At 42.1% G+C, this 20,088-nt stretch overlaps 1 protein-coding gene across 1 annotated transcript in view; it reads left to right on the top strand.

Moving 5' to 3' along the window:
• LOC124255852 (kelch-like protein 20) overlaps nucleotides 1–20,088 on the top strand; it is a 106,391-nt gene that overhangs the window by 13,556 nt on the left and 72,747 nt on the right. Inside the window, exon 3 of the mRNA XM_046689797.1 lies at nucleotides 5,697–5,868. Coding sequence (XP_046545753.1) covers nucleotides 5,697–5,868 — 172 coding nt within the window. The remainder of the gene's footprint in view (nucleotides 1–5,696; nucleotides 5,869–20,088) is intronic.

The raw sequence follows: 20,088 nt of genomic DNA, 5'->3' as shown, positions 1-20,088 counted from the left end.
AACTGAATTTGAGCATATTGCGCCTGTTCGTCTGTGTGAATTCAATACATGGGATGGTTAAATATATACTATCCCAAAATAGAAACGCATAGGCGTTTTGTATTTTTTAAAAATCTATTAATTACCTATTGTGTTAAAAAAATCGTCAAAATATGTAACAAAAGTGTTGATAACATGATTTTGCACAATTGCACAAGTGAAAAGTCGACTTTACCTGAAAATGTTGATTTTGATGATATTACTTGCAAGAATTAAAAAGGCATCGCCGCAACGCAACAGATATCACCTTCCAGTTCCACTGCAGCGTAGAGCATGCACTGTCTGGCTATAAAAATCCAGATTACTTTCGGAAATCGGCATTCGTTTTGAAGGAGTTTCAAGGTCAAATCACTACGCCAAGTCTTGACGATGCGACACGGAACATATTCCATTGAAAGAATGCACGCTGGAGATTACCAATTTCGTGTTGCCAGGCGTCTGGAATGTTAGTCAGCTCGTTACAACCAAACAGGTATGACAAATGACCGTCCCGTACAGGCAGACCTCGAGTCACCACTGCAGCCCAAGATCGGTACATCCGGGTACTACATTTGCGTAGTGTGAGAGCACAGCAGCCAGGGTGCCTGGACTTCGGAGGATATCCGGTCAAACTGTACGGAACAGGTTGAGAGAGATTGGACTGAGAGCCAGGAGACCCGACGTCGGGGCCATGCTACGTTATCACCATCGCGCTCAACATCTCCGTTATCTAAAATTATCCACTTGATTGTATAGACATAATCTTCTTCTAAACTGATGTAAAAATTCATTTTCTTAAAGTATATTTGTAGACGAGTTATACATGTTTGAAAATACAACATTTTCGCAACAGATTTCTGGATTGTGCGTTTCTTTTTTGGAATAGTATACTTGGGACATTTGATACATGGTCTTGTAAATAGGTGAACTTAGAGGGAGATCGGAATGAGTTTTTTTACATCAAGTGATTACACACGTACAATATACTTACATTTGCAAATTGATATATTTGACATTCAACAAATTCAGATGCATTATCGTGTGGTGAAATCAAAATGTGGATCTCGGCGTAGTTTTATGTTTCTTTAATAAACAGTCGTGGGTGTTTGTAAAATATAGTTTTTCAAGACAGGCATCATAGATTTACTAATTGTATTCTTGTTTAGCGGTTTAATTAAAAAACAAGAGGGCACATCGTGTGAATCTTCTCAAACATAACTGATAAGAAAATGTCGACGAAACGCCTCGTCCGTGTTATGCAAGTTATGAAGTTTACAACAGGAAATAGTTTAATTCACCAAGCAACTATGCATGCATAGAAGTATCTGGAACTTATTCAGGCATGTTAAATTTGTTCTCTAGAACTGTTGATTAAAACCATCCATTGGTTGGCACAATAACAGTTAAATACCGGACATCTGTTACCATGGTAACGAAAACAACACATTTGTGTTGAAATGGATCTGTTCATTTCTTCATGCAACTCTGGTATCACTGAACAAACGAATTGAAAGAGAAATGTTTTTCCTCTTGTTCCATCTGTATTGTGTACGCGTATATTCTGTGCAGGCCACATCTCCATCTGTACAGGTCACACGTCTGTACAGGTACACGTTGTCCTTATCCGTCTGTACATGTACACGTTGTCCTTATCCGCCTGTACAGGTCTCACGTCCTGTCCTTATCTGTATGTACTGGTCACACGTCCTGTCCTTATCTGTATGTACTGGTCACACGTCCTGTCCTTATCTGTATGTACTGGTCACACGTCCTGTCCTTATCGGCCTGTCCAGGTCTCACGTCCTGTCCTTATCGGCCTGTACAGGTCACACGTCCTGTCTTATCGGCCTGTACAGGTCACAAGTCATATCCTTATCCGCCTGAACAGGTCTCACGTCCTGTCCTTATCGCCCTGTACAGGTCACACGTCCTGTCCTTATCTGTATGTACCGGTCACACATGCTGTCCTTATCTGTATGTACCGGTCACACGTCCTATCCTTATCCGTATGTACCGGTCACACATCATATCGTTATCTGTATGTACTGGTCACACGTCCTGTCCTTATCTGTACGCACCAGTCACACGTCCTGTCCATATCTGTATGTACTGGTCACACGTCCTGTCCTTACCTGTATGTACCGGTCACACGTCCTGTCCTTATCTGTATATACCGGTCACACGTCTTGTCCTTATCTGTATGTACTGGTCACACGTCCTGTCCTTATCTGTATGTACCGGTCACACGTCCTGTCTTTATCTGTATGTACCGGTCACACATCCTGTCCTTATCTGTATGTACCGGTCACACGTCCTGTCTTTATCTGTATGTACCGGTCAAACGCCCTGTTCTGATCTGTATGTACTGGTCACATGTCCTGTCCTTATCCGTATGTACATGTCTCACGTCCTGTCCTTATCTGGATGTACAGGTAACACGTCCTGTCCTTATCTGTATGTACCGGTCACACTTCCTATCCTTATCCACCTGTACATGTCACACGTCCTGTCCTTATCTGTATGTTCCGGTCACACGTCCTGTCTTTATCTGTATGTACCGGTCACACGTCCTGTCTGTATGTACGCTCTAACCACTACACCACGGAGTTGGTCCAGACACACACAGGGAAGAAAGGCAGCCAGGCATTTTTTTCTTCTGGGTCTTGCCCTACTTTTATTCTTTTTCACTTTATTTTAGTTTTAGACCCGTGAAGGTTCGGGGTAGAATATTGGCCTACAGTAACCCATGCTTGTCGTAAGAGGCGACTAACGGGATCGGGTGGTCAGGCTCGCTGACTTGGTTGACACATGTCATCGGTTCCCAATTGCGCAGATCGATGCTCATGCTGTTGATCACTGGATTGTCTGGTCCAGACTCGATTATTTACAGACCATCGCCATATAGTTAGAATATTGCTGAGTGCGGCGTAAAACTAAACTCGTTCACTCCCTCACTACTTCAGTTTTAGACATCGGGCGATGAACTCCATCTTGACTTGTGCTAATTGATCTGGACATATTGCAGATGAAAACATTCATATGTACACAGTTTATATCTGTATGTGAAAGCCAGTATCTTGAACTGCAGCAACACACGCGAGCTAAAACGTGATCCTAATTCGTTCTGCACAGTCAGCAGATGTGAGGCCAGGCCTCGAGAGACTTATGGAAACGGATCAAATGTACATCTGTGAGTGTTTGTGTGTGTGCGTGCGTGCGTGTGCGTGTTTTTGTTAGTGCGTGCGTGTCTGCGTGGGTGCACATGTGTTTTTTAGGTTACCTTACACAGTTAATATTGCTTGGGGTTTGATGTGTAAAATCGAGAGACAACATAACATTCTGTTGTCTTCCCACCAAACCACTGTCAGCAGTTTTGTGTTCGCTCGGGATATCCATGCTTTCTGTCAGGATTTTTATGTAGAAAGGGCGATACACACGATAATGTAATAATCTCTACATCGTCCACACTTTGTCGTTTGTATGTAAAGGGCCAGATGGTAAACACTCTACAGAGGTAGTATGACGTCAACAATGACGTCAGAAACGATTGCATTTCGTTATGCCAACAATGTTACGTGTTCATTTCCACCAAGAATTTGGTAAACAATCGCATAGTCAGTCAGAAGCAGGAAAGAAAACCACCAGTTGAAACAGTGGATATGACGTCGGCATTACATGGAAGCATGCACCCGTTGAAAAGTTACTCATTAATTTTGTAATTAATTTCAAATGATGACACGTATGGTGTTTATAAAACGGGCTTCTAAATTACTCAAAGCATGTATGACAAGACGTTCGGAGCAGGGATCGCCGAAGGGCGTTTTTCATGCTTTAGAGATTGTAATGTGGTGCCTTTCTAAATCCAATGTTTCTCTTGTAGTATGACGTCATTATAGCAGTAGTGGACATCTCCATGCGTTCGGTTCCAAAACAATTTAGCGTGATCAAATCTGAAATAATACATTTCTTCTTTCTGTTTCACTTTTTTTGATGAGTGTGTTTTGCAGTGATGGTTATTATGCTACCCACTTCATATGATATTGCGTCTGCCAAGCAGTTAGGAGCAGCATTGTGTTACAGATGCATTTATGCGTATACGTGGTCTGGCTTCTTGCATTCAACTACTTCTTGTTATTTCCACATTATCACGTGATACTAGTCACGAGTGAGGAATGGGGTACCTGAGATATTTGGTATATGCAGATTGATTAATAATTACCTGAGTGAGTGAGTTTAGATTTACGCCGCTTTTACCAATATTCCAGCAATATCACGGAGGGGGAAACCAGAAATGGGCTAATAATTACCTGAGATATTTGTTTAAGATTAACCCGTATACAACAAAAATCTCAGGTGCTCCGATATAATATACTTTTTTTCTATCTAACCTTTATGACTTTTTCTTTCTCTGAAATAAGGTTTTGCTATATCTGCGACAAAATGATTACTGGTAATTTCTAAAAAGACTTTTCAACGAATATTTAAGATATTTCAGTTTGGATCGGTCAAACCGGTCGTATATGTCACCGGATACCAGACAGGAGAGTGCACTTTTTCAAAATACTGGAAATATATTCATACATGTATATACGCCTAATTCATATGGGAACATATATGCAATTGATCCACATTTATAGCCCTGCACTTTAGGCACATGTCTCAGGGATCAGTACCAACATATATTGAGATTAGCCGTTTGATCATAAAACGGACGCAGCTCAAGTGAAGCCATCAACCTGTCTCCACCTGAATAGTTGGTTGGTTGTTGTTTAAGGCCACACCCAGCAATTTTCCAGCTATATGGCTGGACCATACAAAGCAGTGATCAACAGCATGAGCATTGATCTACGCAATTAGGATACGATGACATGGGTCAACCAAGTCAGCGAACCTGACCACCCGATCCCGTTAGTCGCCTCTTACGACAAGCATGGGCTACTGAAGATCAATTTCAACCCGAATCTTTACGGGTTGCACCACAATAGTTTCGAGTTGATTTCACCACCGTGCCATATTTGTTCGCCTTTCGGCGGGGTACATAACATTAATGCACGTCGGAATTAGAGTGCACAGAGTGTGATATCACGATTGATTTCAGATCCTCATGAATGAGAGTAGCCTTCAAGGTAACACCATTTCCTCTTTACTGTTATAAAATATTTTTAGATTTAACATCTACAAATACCTAATGAAACTTTATATCATTTAATTGCCAAAACAATATACTATCCTTAAAACAAAATCAAATTAAATATTGCAAATTTTTTCCACTGGAATTTCCTGCCACAAAACTCATGTATTGTCTGAAGCGGCCGCTAAATCCCAAGAATGAGTGCATACCAGGTGAACCTGGCTGGCTTGTCGATCAAAGCTTACACAGCAAGTTATTTCAATGAAAGAACTGTACACCTACTCTCTACCGGGCTACATATCTAGTGACATTTACTGTTCAGTGTGTTCGCGAGCTTTAATTACATTAGCAGTGTAAATGCGTGCATGTTTACAGCTGGGTGCATATTCTCATAGTATGTCTCATAAATCCCCAAGTTTTTACTAAAGGGCAGTATTCCGTCTCAAACAGTTATTTATTTCCTACATTAAAAAAACTCATTTTTGTTTCACTTTGACAAGTGTTCTAGCTGATATTTATTGTATTGGTTTTTCTTCTCTCATTGCAGACTTCGCGAACCGTTCCCAGAGCTCCTGCTCATAGAGATTGCCTTGTGGTCGTAGGTGGCGCTCCAAGACTCAAGTCAGAGCCAGTGTGTGATGAAATCTCTGTGCTGGATGACGTTACAGGGTCTTGGGAATTCGTTGCTAGGCTACCAGAGCCGCGCCATCATCACGCAGGTGTGTATATCCGACACTGAAACGAATGCATTTAAACAGTCAAACAGTTTCAGAGTTAGCCGGAATGTTCAAAATTATAATATTCGTTTTAAATATTTATTTGTAAGCCTGCAAACGGATGCGAATCCAAACCCCCTCCTTGTCGCGAAAACATATTCTATATATTCCGATTCTACAATTAATAAACACTAAGTAATCAATATGTAATTAATTCCTAATAAACAACAATTTCCAAATTATTCTCAATAGAGTTGAATACCAGTAGTACATGCATAAAACAGGCATAGGAACAATACACTACAACGTGAAGACTTTCCAGCGCATATAATTAGCGTCTCCAATGTTTTTCCAAGATATAATACTTGTGTACAGTACAGATTGATTACGGGGGCTAATCGCTTCTGTGCTCTAACTATAGCTATTTCAACTTCAAATCGTGATGCCAAATCCCATTATGATCTTTTTTTAGGCTAAAGTTTTTAATGGCGACTTGTTTATTACGGCTATCTGATATGACACTTGGTAAGGAGAGTATTAAGTGCTTGGAGATACATGGGATGTAGGCTGTCATTAGTGTGCTGGTATTGTTCTAGGTTTATCAAGTTGTGGAGGTGGGGGATCGAAGGTGTACTGTTTTGAACTCGATGCCATTTGTAGAAGGTGGGAGGTTTTACATGGACTTGCTTACCTTTGAGGGCTTGTCTCATGCCTGTGTTTGTATTGCTTTAGTGACATAACGCAGGTGTCTGCCATGTGTCCATGTTAGCCCCACAGCCTAGCAGGTGTGTTCAAACTGTATCTCTATCGCTTGGTTCACCTAGAGTATGCGTTCACCCTGTGTCTCCAGTGGCTCGATGGACGAGGACATGGAGCCAAACGGTATCTATAGTGCCATGGTTGTCAACGGATCGCGGGTGGTCGAGGATGTGCGTCACCTCTGTTTGATAGTCCATCAATGGTGTCTATAGTGCCTTGATAGTCTAGCAAGCATATCCTTTCTGTGTCTGTAGTACCTTGGTAGTCTAGCACACATTACTATCCTGTGTCCGTAGTGCCTTGATGGTCCAGCACACGTACTCGTACCAATCCTGTGTTAATATTGCCTTGATTGTCTAGCGCACATATCTATCCTGTCTCCGTAGTGCTTTGATAGTCAAACGCACGTGTCCTTCCTGTGACCGAAATGCCTTGAATTTCCAGAACACGTGCCCATCCAGTGTCCGTAGAGCCTTGATTGTCCAGCACACGTGCCCATCCTGTGTCCGAAATGTCTTGATGGTCTTGCACGCGTGTCCATCCTGTGTCCGTAATGCCTTGATTGTCCAGCACACGTATCCCTCCTGTGTCCATAGTTCCTTGAATGTCTAGCACACGTGCCCTGTGTCTATAGTGTCTGGATGATCCAGATACTCAAGCATATGGATCAGTCCTGTGGTTATATTGGGGGCGGTGGGGTAGCCTATTGGTTAAAGCGTTGACTCGTCACGCCGAAGACCCGGGTTCGAATCCCCACATGGGTACAATGTGTGAAGCCCATTTCTGGTGTTCCCCCGCCGTGATGTAGCTGGAATATTGCTAAAAGCGGCGTTAAACCAAACTCAGTCAGTCAGTGGTTATATTGCTTGAATGTGTTCCTCTAGTGTCCGTTTTACCTAGATGATCCAACACATGTTATTATTCTGTTTCTATAGTACACGGGTCCATAGTGCTTATATTGCCTTGGGTGGTTGAGGATGTGTCCATTCTGCGTTTATATTGCCTTGAAATGCGAGGATGTGTGTCGATCCTGTTACTTTGGTCAACAGTCTAGCCCTCATCCTATGTTGGCAGTGCTTGGGTGACCTCGCATGTGTGCTGAGCCTCTGTCTATAGTGTCTGGGTGGCCAAGCAAACGGTCCGTTCCGTGTCTGTTGTGCACCAATGGTCTACATGTACATGTGTGTCCATCCTTTGTTGTTACGGCTTTGGTGGTCGAGGATGTGTTTTAATCCTGTATCTTGAGTGCATCAATGGTTTAGCACAGTTTTTTGTCCTCCGTTGATCGTGCTGTGATAGCCTTGGATACGTGTCCATTCTGTTTGTATTGTGCCAAGACTTTTAGCACAAGGAAGTGTCCATCAAGTATCTGTAGTATCTAGATGGACTTGAACATGTGAATGTGGTATGTCTCTATTGCAAGCGCATGTGTCCATCCTGTGTACATAAATTCTCGATGGACTTGCATATTTGGCCGTCATGTGTTTACATTGCCTGGTGTCCAAGATGGACGCCTATAGTAAACCAACGTATGGTATACGCGTCCCTCTGTCGATAGTTCTTGGATGACCTAGAATGTTGGCTCATTCGTTGTCGATAGTGCCTGGATGCTCTCCTATATGTGCCTATAGTGCCTAGATGGCGTAGCACATGGGTTTATCTTGTGTCAATGTTGCCTGGATGGTCCATGATGTGTATCAATCCTTTGTCAAAAGTTCATCATACGTATCTATTCTCTGTCGATCATGCTTGGAGGTCCTGATATATGTGTCCATCATTTATTTAAAGGCCCTGGATGGGCTAACACCTGTTTCAATATTCCAAGTACGATCTATCACATGTGTCCATCTTGTGTTTCTAGTGCTAGGATGGTCTTACACATGTGTCCATCTTGTGTTTCTAGTGCTAGGATGGTCTTACACATGTGCCCATCTTGTGTTTCTAGTGCTAGGATGGTCTTACACATGTGTCCATCTTGTGTTTCTAGTGCTAGGATGGTCTTACACATGTGCCCATCTTGTGTTTCTAGTGCTAGGATGGTCTTACACATGTGCCCATCTTGTGTTTCTAGTGCTAGGATGGTCTTACACATGTGTCCATCTTGTGTTTCTAGTGCTAGGATGGTCTTACACGTGTGCCCATCTTGTGTTTCTAGTGCTATGATGGTCTTACACATGTGTCCATCTTGTGTTTCTAGTGCTAGGATGGTCTTACACATGCGTCCATCTTATGTTTCTAGTGCTAGGATGGTCTTACACATGTGTCCATCTTGTGTTTCTAGTGCTAGGATGGTCTTACACATGTGTCCATCTTGTGTTTCTAGTGCTAGGATGGTCTTACACATGTGTCCATCTTGTGTTTCTAGTGCTAGGATGGTCTTACACATGTGTCCATCTTGTGTTTCTAGTGCTAGGATGGTCTTACACATGTGTCCATCTTGTGTTTCTAGTGCTAGGATGGTCTTACACATGTGCCTATCTTGTGTTTCTAGTGCTAGGATGGTCTTACACATGTTTCCATCTTGTGTTTCTAGTGCTAGGATGGTCTTACACGTGTGCCCATCTTGTGTTTCTAGTGGTAGGATGGTCTTACACGTGTGCCCATCTTGTGTTTCTAGTGCTAGGATGGTCTTACACATGTTTCCATCTTGTGTTTCTAGTGCTAGGATGGTCTTACACGTGTGCCCATCTTGTGTTTCTAGTGGTAGGATGGTCTTACACATGTGTCCATCTTGTAATTCTAGTGCTAGGATGGTCTTACACATGTGTCAATCTTGTGTTTCTAGTGCTAGGATGGTCTTACACATGTGTCTATCTTGTGTTTCTAGTGCTAGGATGGTCTTACACATGTGCCCATCTTGTGTTTCTAGTGCTAGGATGGTCCTACACATGTGTCCATCTTGTGTTTCTAGTGCCAGGAGATGGTCCTACACATGTGTCCATCTTGTGTTTCTAGTGCTAGGATGGTCTTACACATGTGCCCATCTTGTGTTTCTAGTGCTAGGATGGTCCTACACATGTGTCCATCTTGTGTTTCTAGTGCCAGGAGATGGTCTTACACATGTGTCCATCTTGTGTTTCTAGTGCTAGGAGATGGTCTTATACATGTGTCCATCTTGTGTTTCTAGTGCTAGGATGGTCTTACACATGTGCCCATCTTGTGTTTCTAGTGCTAGGATGGTCTTACACATGTGCCCATCTTGTGTTTCTAGTGCTAGGATGGTCCTACACATGTGTCCATCTTGTGTTTCTAGTGCTAGGATGGTCTTACACATGTGTCCATCTTGTGTTTCTAGTGCCAGGAGATGGTCTTATACATCTGTCCATCTTGTGTTTCTAGTGCTAGGATGGTCTTACACATGTGCCCATCTTGTGTTTCTAGTGCTAGGGTGGTCTTACACATGTGCCCATCTTGTGTTTCTAGTGCTAGGATGGTCTTACACATGTGCCCATCTTGTGTTTCTAGTGCTAGGGTGGTCTTACACATTTGTGCTTTATGTGTTTACAATGCCACTGTTATCTAGGATGTTTGTTTATAGTGAATCCATGGTCGAGCTCATCATTATGCCTAGATGCGCAAGCAATTGGGTCCCTCCTGTGCTGCATTGGTGGTGTTGTATATGTGTCCTTCCCTTTTTCAGTAGTCTCCAGCTTGTCTAGCGCATGTCCCCAATCTGTGTTTATACTGACCAGGTGGTGGAGGGTGTGTGTCAATCGTGTGTCTTCAGTGGTCCAGCACATGTATCTATCCCCCGTTGATCGTGCTTGGATGACATAGCATATGTGCCCATCCTGTGTGTAGAGTACCTGGGTTGGCCAGCATGTGTGTCCATCCGGTGTCTAGAGTGCCAGAGTTGTCGAGCATGGGTGTCCATCCTGTGTGTAGAGTGCCTGGATTGGCTAGCATGTGTGTCCATCCTGTGTGTAGAGTGCCTGGATTGGCTAGCATGTGTGTCCACCCTGTGTGAAGAGTGCTTGTGTTGGCTAGCATGTGTGGCCATCCTGTGTGTAGAGTGCCACGTGTATCATCCTGTGTGTAGAGTGCTTGGGTTGGCCAGCACGTGTGTCCATCCTGTACATATGGTGCTAGGATGGTCTTGCACATTCATTCATGGGTTACGTTGGCTGGCTAGTATGGGATGTGCGTCAATAGCTAATCAACGGTCTAGCTAACGATAGTGTATGGATGCCCAAGCAAGTAGGTAAACTCCTGTGACTATAGTGAATAGATGGTCCAGCAAATGTGACCCTTCTTTGAGTATACAGTGTCTAGATGGTCTAGCTCCTGTGCCCATCCTGTGTTACATTGCTAGTACGATCTACCATGTGTCAATCCTGTGCTCATCTCGCACTGATAGAATAGCTGTTTATCCCGTGTCTTGTTTGATTGGATTGTCAGGGAAATGTGTCCATCCTTCCGCCTTAACGCCTGTGTATTTTAGACCTAGCCTGTATAAATGGTCTTGCCAACTTTTACCTTTAAGGCATTGACTTTATCGAGAATTCTGTATTTTATATTTTCAGCCTTGACTGTATCAGTGGGGCAGTGTGGGGCCTTAAGTGATCAGTGGTCTAGCCATATGGCATATGGTGTTCGGGGTCTGTAGGCCACGTCAGACTTTGCACTTACAGACGCTCCCCTATCAACGTGTGGGCTGCTAACTGCATTCCCCTTTATTGTTTAAACTATTGAGACCATGTATCTGACACCGCCAGAACGCAGGCATACATAAATGGGGTAATTCATCATTATTGACTAGCATGTGGTCCTGTATCAATACTGACAATGGCACTTTAAGGACACGTATTGTATGTCTTCGACGTCGGGATCATCACATTTTGTTTATTGATTTCGGGAAACTAGGATGGTGGCTCGCGTTTAGAGATAGACAGATCCACGCATCATATATCAAACTACAGCCAAACAGACTTATTTTTTGCGTGACGCGTGTTTCGGGAAAAAATGTATGAACTAGTTGTGAGCTTATGTGACATTACCAGAAGCACCAGTGTGGAACCTGACATACGTTCCAGTTGGACGCCGGTTCAAGTCTCCCGAGTCTCGTTACTATTACGTGAGAATATGCTAATTGATTACTACGTCCCACGTGGCAAGAAAACTCCACCCGGGGATTGCCTGACCTTCTCCGATGTTCACAGGGATCATAATTATGAATTTGAAATTCGATAGGGTTTTCATTTCACCGACAATCCACTCATCGAAGTGATTGATGGGCGTTTTTGCAATAACATTAAACGTAAAACAGCGCACTAGAGCGACTCTCGTCGTCATCTTTCATATCCGCCATTGTTGTGATGTTATTGGAATTATACGACTCTGCAATTCACAGTGGACGGGTTGTCATATATCCTGGTGCAAGGTGATACAGCATGCCCAGGACATGTCGGAGAGCGAGTTGGATAAGCATTGATAGGGTCGGGGCTCCCACACCGTCAGCATGTCGACAGTCTCAATATCGTAACGGTTTCTTTATGTGTGGAGTTACACTGTTAGGCTTCTGTATTTACTTCCATTGTCATTACAATCAGACCTTAGCACTTGCAACCACAACACAGCGATCTGAGGACATCCCGTTACTGGCCACGTCAGAACGACCTTCCATCAAAACAATCAGAGCGTCACTTACGAGATCGCGAAAGTGAAAGCCTGAATGCGTTTTCTAATCATGCAACCTCGAAAAGGTTAACACCGGGCTTTCCGAACGACAGTACGACTGATCCCGTCAAAGTCCTCGTCTATATCTCGCTTCAATGAGATAAACATTCGAAACGGAAAACAGTTTCCATAGCCCGTAGGAAGTACTGCCATTTGCAACGTCGGTCATGTATCAGACAACCAAGGATTCTCCTTTGTTGAGTTTTCAAATTTGGAATCACATTGTCAAACCATTTTTCAAAGCGGATTCTGGAATGAAAATTGATATTTTTGAAACTAGTGCCGTAAAGCTGGAGAACGCTGCTTTCCACTGAACGTTTCGTATTTCATTGGTCAAGGTTCGCGGAACGTGGTCCTCACGTGACCTGTGAAGAGATGGCCGCGGCTCTCGGCGTTGCAGTAGCTCTGAGATAATGATGAGTTGAAGTTTTACGTCGCATCGTCATATAGCGACGATGATATAGAGTCATAGAAACGCGGACATTTGTCAACAAAAAATATCATAGACAACATAAAGTCACTTCTTGGTAGACTACTAAATTCGACCTCATGTAATGGCAGAGTCTACACCCTTCAGTCTCTAATGACGTTGTGGAGCGGTTGGGTACCCTGGTGGTTAAAGCGTTCACTCGTCACGACGAAGACCCGGGTTCGATTCTCCACATGAGTACAATGTGTGAAACCCATTTCTGGTGTCCCCCGCCATGATATTGCTCAGATATTGCTAAAAGCGGCGTAAAACTAAACTCACTCACTCACTAATGACGTTGTAGTGTACGTACGTAAGCACTCAGTAAAATAACGTAAGACTGCCTACTTCGGTCTCTACTAATGCCATAGGCTACGTATATGAACCGCCGGTTATGGACGTCGCGCGAATTACGTTGGAGAGGCACCAGACACGCTCGTCAACTGCCGATAATCTCGACTACATACTCCTGACAATGTAGATCCATAGTCCAATCCGCGGTTGGAAGGACACACTGGTCCGACCACTTTTTATTGCATATGAGTGGCGTGACGTTAATATGGCCGTCTCTACATGACCATGATTGTGTGCTCTTGTGCTGGTTCCTCGTGACCGTTTGTTTAACGAAAAGCGAACAATCAAGTGCGGCAGCGGTATTATTTACCCTCCTATTATCCTGCCCTTTCTTTGTTGTCTCGTGTTTGGGAAGTGTGTCCGTGATTATTTAGACTATCGACTATTTTCCTACATATAGTTACATAAATGCAAGGTTTTGGCTGCTTCCTTAAACTTTTCTCATATGCGTGGGAGAGACAATGTTGTGACCTTATATTCTGATATGCATTTGCTGGAAGATATTTAGTGGCGGCACGATGTTTCGTCTTTCGTGTATGCAGTTGTCCAACTATGGCTTGAACAGTACGATCTGAACAATCTACACGAGTGACCTTCGTCCACTGTCATTGACACAGGCTGCCTCAACCTTGCCGACAGGAATGACACGAATCACTAACTGTTGTCATTCGCAACAGTCCTGACCGCCGATATGGGTGACGTTAATCTTCCCTCATTAACATATACTGCGTCATGCCTGCTGATGGGACTGACGTCAATCCATTCCCGTGATATGAAGTGCCAGACTGAGGAGAGTAAACACCATGTTTAATGCTGTCTGAACTTGAAACAAACAAAATACTGAGTAGACATCGGTGTATTGATACGGCAATAAACAGTCAAATCCCGATGGGTCGAATGCCGGTGTCTCGAATATATTTTGCATAACTCGAAGTACCTGTCGGTCCCGACCATTCCCTGTTATAGTTGTCATCATTTGAATACCGGTGACACGAATTCGACTCATAAATACACACGATGACTCGAGAAGAAAATTTGGTACCATCAGATTCAAACAACAGCAATCTTGTAAACATAAGCCGAAGTCAGTCAATGAGAAGTTGATTGGTGTAGCAAACTGATCCAATTAAAGCGCGGCTCACACCTTTCCGCCTTTGACGGGTGTGTTCAAAAGGCAGATTAGTGATTTTAGGAAAATCACTGTCTGTGCTAATCAGACTGGAACTGATAAGGTGCCCCTATTAGTGATAGGGAAATCATTAGATAAACAAATGCTTAGGCGGAGGAATTAGGACTGGATCATCTTTTTTTCTACCCTCATAGACATACCTATGTCTCGAATACATCGATAAGTCGAATTTATTACTTGGTCCCCAGAGATTCGACTCATCGGGATTTGTAGTTGTGTTTGGGATCCTCAGTCTGCAGTGTTTTGGCAATTGTTTTCAGCCGTGTAACGTTTTCGTAACGTTTGTATTTGTTTTGGTCAAATGTTTATTACCGCCGATTCCGTTGATGTTAATCTCATGTCATGAACATTATGTTTCCTGATTGAACATGTACTTGAGGTTGACCCGTATCTTGTCAAGTGTGTCTTTTGATCGAGAAGCACCCCATTTTGTAGTCTTGTCTTCACACATGGGTGACGTTCTCTAAAGATGTGGATGGGGTTCATTGATAATTCACTCATGGGTGAATCTTCTTGACTACTGTGTTGTTCTGTTATTAACACCCGTGAAGATCCGGGTTAGATCCGGGTTAGAATTGGTCTTCAGCAACCACGGGATCGGGGGTCAGACTCGCTGACATTGTTGACATAAGTCATCTTATCCAAATTGCGTAGATCGATGCTCATGTTGTTGATCACTGGATTGTCTGGTCTATATTATTTACAGACGTCCGCCATATAGCAGGAATATTGCTGAGTGCGGCCAAAAACGTCCACTCTGACAGTAGCTTTTTGATCATTCCAGATGCTTTCACGCCACAAATGCACTTATATGGCTTTGAACTATCAGTATGAGAACAGACAGAACCGTGGAGCCAAACTGTACCTACGTATAGGCGATAACACTAACAGAAGAAATCCATATATACTTTGTGCTCTAGATTGTCTTGTTTTCGTCAGGAGCAAAAAGGTCATTTTCACTTTCAGAAACAAGTTTCTATGTCAAAAAAACAAAACATTGAGTTACTACACATATTTCTATATTTACTGAACACATGAACTATGTCAAACTTCATATGTGGTCACGGAAATCGTAATCCGAAATGAAAGAGGAAACAAAATATTAGGTGACACATCTATATCTTGTTAATCTGAAACCTACCAATATATGTTCACGTCACAGAGTGCTGAGTGCAGTGTTAGGGAGCTATACAAATGTTCATGGCACGTGTTTGCATGCTGATCCCCCGGGACACTGATGAGATTGACGGTTATCTATCGGCAAGTACACTGGACCGGAATATCCACAATGGAATCTACATTAACCTGTCTGTATACTTAATTAGTCAAATATGTGCATCCGTTAGACCAATAGAGACGACTAGGGATATTCATAGGTCAAACTACCGTTTGTTGCAGCAGAAAATACCATATGAACGTTTCAAATACATCGGTCACATTGCATTCAATTCCATAAAAAACGAGAAGTCGACATGAAATGTGTATTCGTGCCATTATATTTGTCTCTATTTGATGGCAGAAGTATTTATTCTGTCCAGTGTTAATTGAAACTAATGTATTTGAAGCGCGTGTCTTGTCACCGTTAGAGAATGAGTCTATACATCAGACATACGTACTGTTGCAGTGATGTGGTTGCAGGTTTTGATCGATGTGGAGGCATCTAACCGTTATGCCATGGTGATGTGCTAATGCAAACCTGTCATTGTGGTATCTGATGCATTTTGTTTGTCTACGTGTTACTCGGCTTCCATGGAGAGTGTGGCAGTGGCATGACACGGTAGTACACAGACATTACATATTATACTTGTAACAAAAACATTACTCACTATACCTTCGACGTAACTGCTACATCACATTACACAACATAAGCGTTATTCAGTTTATTTGCAACTTACACATTGTATTTGCAGTACACACATTACACATTGCACTTGCAACATATACGTTAAATATTGTATTTGCAGCACACACGTTAAACATTGTACTTGAAGCACACACGTTATGCATTATTATTTCCAACACTCACGTTACACATTGTACTTGCAACACATATTTACCCATAGCATTTGCAATACACACACATTCCATTTTATAATTTGCTACACATATTTGCTACACACATGCTACAAATTGTACTAGCAGCACATACGTTAAACATTGTAATTGCTGCACACACGTAACACATTGTACATGCAGAATACAGGTTAAACATTGTAATTGCTGCACACACGTAACACATTGTACATGCAGAATGCAGGTTACACATTGTAATTGCTGCACACACGTAACACATTGTACATGCAGAATACAGGTTAAACATTGTAATTGCTGCACACACGTAACACATTGTACATGCAGAATACAGGTTAAACATTGTAATTGCTGCACACATCGTAACGTAACACAATACAGGTTACATGTAATTGCAGAATACAGGTTACACATTGTAATTGCTGCACACACGTAACACATTGTAATTGCAGAATACAGGTTAAACATTGTAATTGCTGCACACACGTAACACATTGTAATTGCAGAACACAGGTTACACATTGTAATTGCTGCACACACGTAACACATTGTACATGCAGAATACAGGTTAAACATTGTAATTGCTGCACACACGTAACACATTGTACATGCAGAATACAGGTTACACATTGTAATTGCTTCACACACGTAACACATTGTACAGGTTGCAGAATACAGGTTACACATTGTAATTGCTGCACACACGTAACACATTGTAATTGCTGCACACACGTAACACATTGTACATGCAGAATACAGGTTAAACATTGTAATTGCTGCACACACGTAACACATTGTACATGCAGAATACAGGTTACACATTGTAATTGCTGCACACACGTAACACATTGTACATGCAGAATACAGGTTAAACATTGTAATTGCTGCACACACGTAACACATTGTACATGCAGAATACAGGTTAAACATTGTAATTGCTGCACACACGTAACACATTGTACATGCAGAATACAGGTTACACATTGTAATTGCTGCACACACGTAACACATTGTAATTGCAGAATACAGGTTAAACATTGTAATTGCTGCACACACGTAACACATTGTAATTGCAGAACACAGGTTACACATTGTAATTGCTGCACACACGTAACACATTGTACATGCAGAATACAGGTTAAACATTGTAATTGCTGCACACACGTAACACATTGTACATGCAGAATACAGGTTACACATTGTAATTGCTTCATACACGTAACACATTGTAATTGCAGAATACAGGTTACACATTGTAATTGCTGCACACACGTAACACATTGTAATTGCTGCACACACGTAACACATTGTACATGCAGAATACAGGTTAAACATTGTAATTGCTGCACACACGTAACACATTGTAATTGCAGAATACAGGTTACACATTGTAATTGCTGCACACACGTAACACATTGTACATGCAGAATACAGGTTAAACATTGTAATTGCTACACACACGTAACACATTGTACATGCAGAATACAAGTTAAACATTGTAATTGCTACACACACGTAACACATTGTAATTGCAGAATACAGGTTACACATTGTAATTGCTGCACACACGTAACACACTGTACATGCAGAATACAGGTTACACATTGTAATTGCTGTACACACGTAACACATTGTAATTGCTGCACACACGCAACACATTGTACATGTAGAATACAGGTTAAACATTGTAATTGCTGCACACACGTAACACATTGTAATTGCAGAATACAGGTTACACATTGTAATTGCTGCACACACGTAACACATTGTACGTGCAACACTCACGTTACACATTGTAATTGCTGCACACACGTAACACATTGTACATGCAGAATACAGGTTACACATTGTAATGGCTGCACACACGTAACACATTGTACATGCAGAATACAGGTTAAACATTGTAATTGCTGCACACACGTAACACATTGTACATGCAGAATACAGGTTACACATTGTAATTGCTGCACACACGTAACACATTGTACATGCAGAATACAGATTACACATTGTAAATGCTGCACACAGGTAACACATTGTACATGCAGAATACAGGTTAAACATTGTAATTGCTGCACACAGGTAACACATTGTACATGCAGAATACAGGTTACACATTGTAATTGCTGCACACACGTAACACATTGTACATGCAGAATACAGGTTACACATTGTAATTACTGCACACACGTAACACATTGTACATGCAGAATACAGGTTAAACATTGTAAGTGCTGCACACACGTTGCACATTGTACTTGCTGCACACACGTTACACACATGTACACATTGTACTTGCAGCACACACGTTACACATTGTACTTGCAGCACACACGTTGCACATTGTACTTGCTGCAGATACGTTACACACTGTACTTGCAGCACACACGTTGCACATTGTACTTGCTGCACATACGTTACACACTGTATTTGCTGCACACACGTTGCACCTTGTACATGCAGAATACAGGTTACACATTGTAATTGCTGCACACACGTTGCACCTTGTACATGCAGAATACAGGTTACACATTGTAATTGCTGCACTCACGTTACACATCCTAAATGCAGAATACAGGTTACACAATGTAATTGCTGCACATACGTTACACACTGTAATTGCTGCACACTCGTTGCAGATTGTACATGCAGAATACAGGTTACACATTGTAGTTGCTGCACACACGTTACACATTGTACATGCAGAATACAGGTTACACAATGTAATTGCTGCACATACGTTACACACTGTAATTGCTGCACACACGTTGCACATTGTACATGCAGAATACAGGTTACACATTGTAATTGCAGCACACACGGTGCACATTGTAATTGCAGCACACACGTTATGCATTATTATTTGCAACGCACATCTTACACATTGTGCTTGCAGAATACACGTTTACACATTATACTTGCAACACACATGTTACACATTGTACTTGCAGCACATGTTGCACATTATTCTTGCAGCATATACTCTACACATTGTAATTGTTGGTACAGTCTAGCCGTTGTCTGGCTTAATAACTACCTGCTTAAGTAACCGAATTTGCAACAATATATATGTCGGGAACTGTGCATACGTTGCTTACTTCACTTGCATGCATTTATGTATTGCACTTGCAAGAACCCATTGCTTGTGTTCTTACAATAACACATTGCTTACTATTCTTGCAAGAAATTGTTAGTATTTGCACTTGCAACATTGCTTATTATTCTCATCGTACCTTACCGGAATCTCAACAACCTCTGTTACCAATTGCACTTCCAACATCTCAGTAAGACGTCACGAAGATGGAAAAAGCTGAATGATTTGCATGATCCAGCCTATATTTGATACCTGAATGTATTATGTTCAATTTGAATAGTCTATATGAAAAAATGAGACGATTCCAACTTTTCTCCAAATCGCTGGGAATGTTGCCGGCGACAGCGACATTCCAGCGAGAGGGGGACATTAACGTTCTTTCTGTCAACTCATCTCATTGAGTAGACAGCCCGGCTGATGTTCGTACTTGTCAATAGGGACATTTTATAGCAACTACATCATTGACATTTGACATTTTGCTTATATCGCTATTCTATCCCCAACGCTAGTAACACAATCTCAATACTGATAATGGACAAAGGTGAGATGCCCACCTACTCTCATATGTATTAGGGATGTGCTTGCAATTGTAGACCTGATTGTAGTGTGGAGCAACTAACAACGGACCGAACTACTTCTCAGTGGCACCAA

Source organism: Haliotis rubra, unplaced genomic scaffold, assembly GCF_003918875.1.
Source record: "Haliotis rubra isolate DU_JTF1 unplaced genomic scaffold, ASM391887v1 Scf61, whole genome shotgun sequence".
NCBI classification, from domain to species: Eukaryota; Metazoa; Mollusca; class Gastropoda; order Lepetellida; family Haliotidae; genus Haliotis; species Haliotis rubra.
This window is presented reverse-complemented; position numbering and strand designations above follow the sequence as displayed.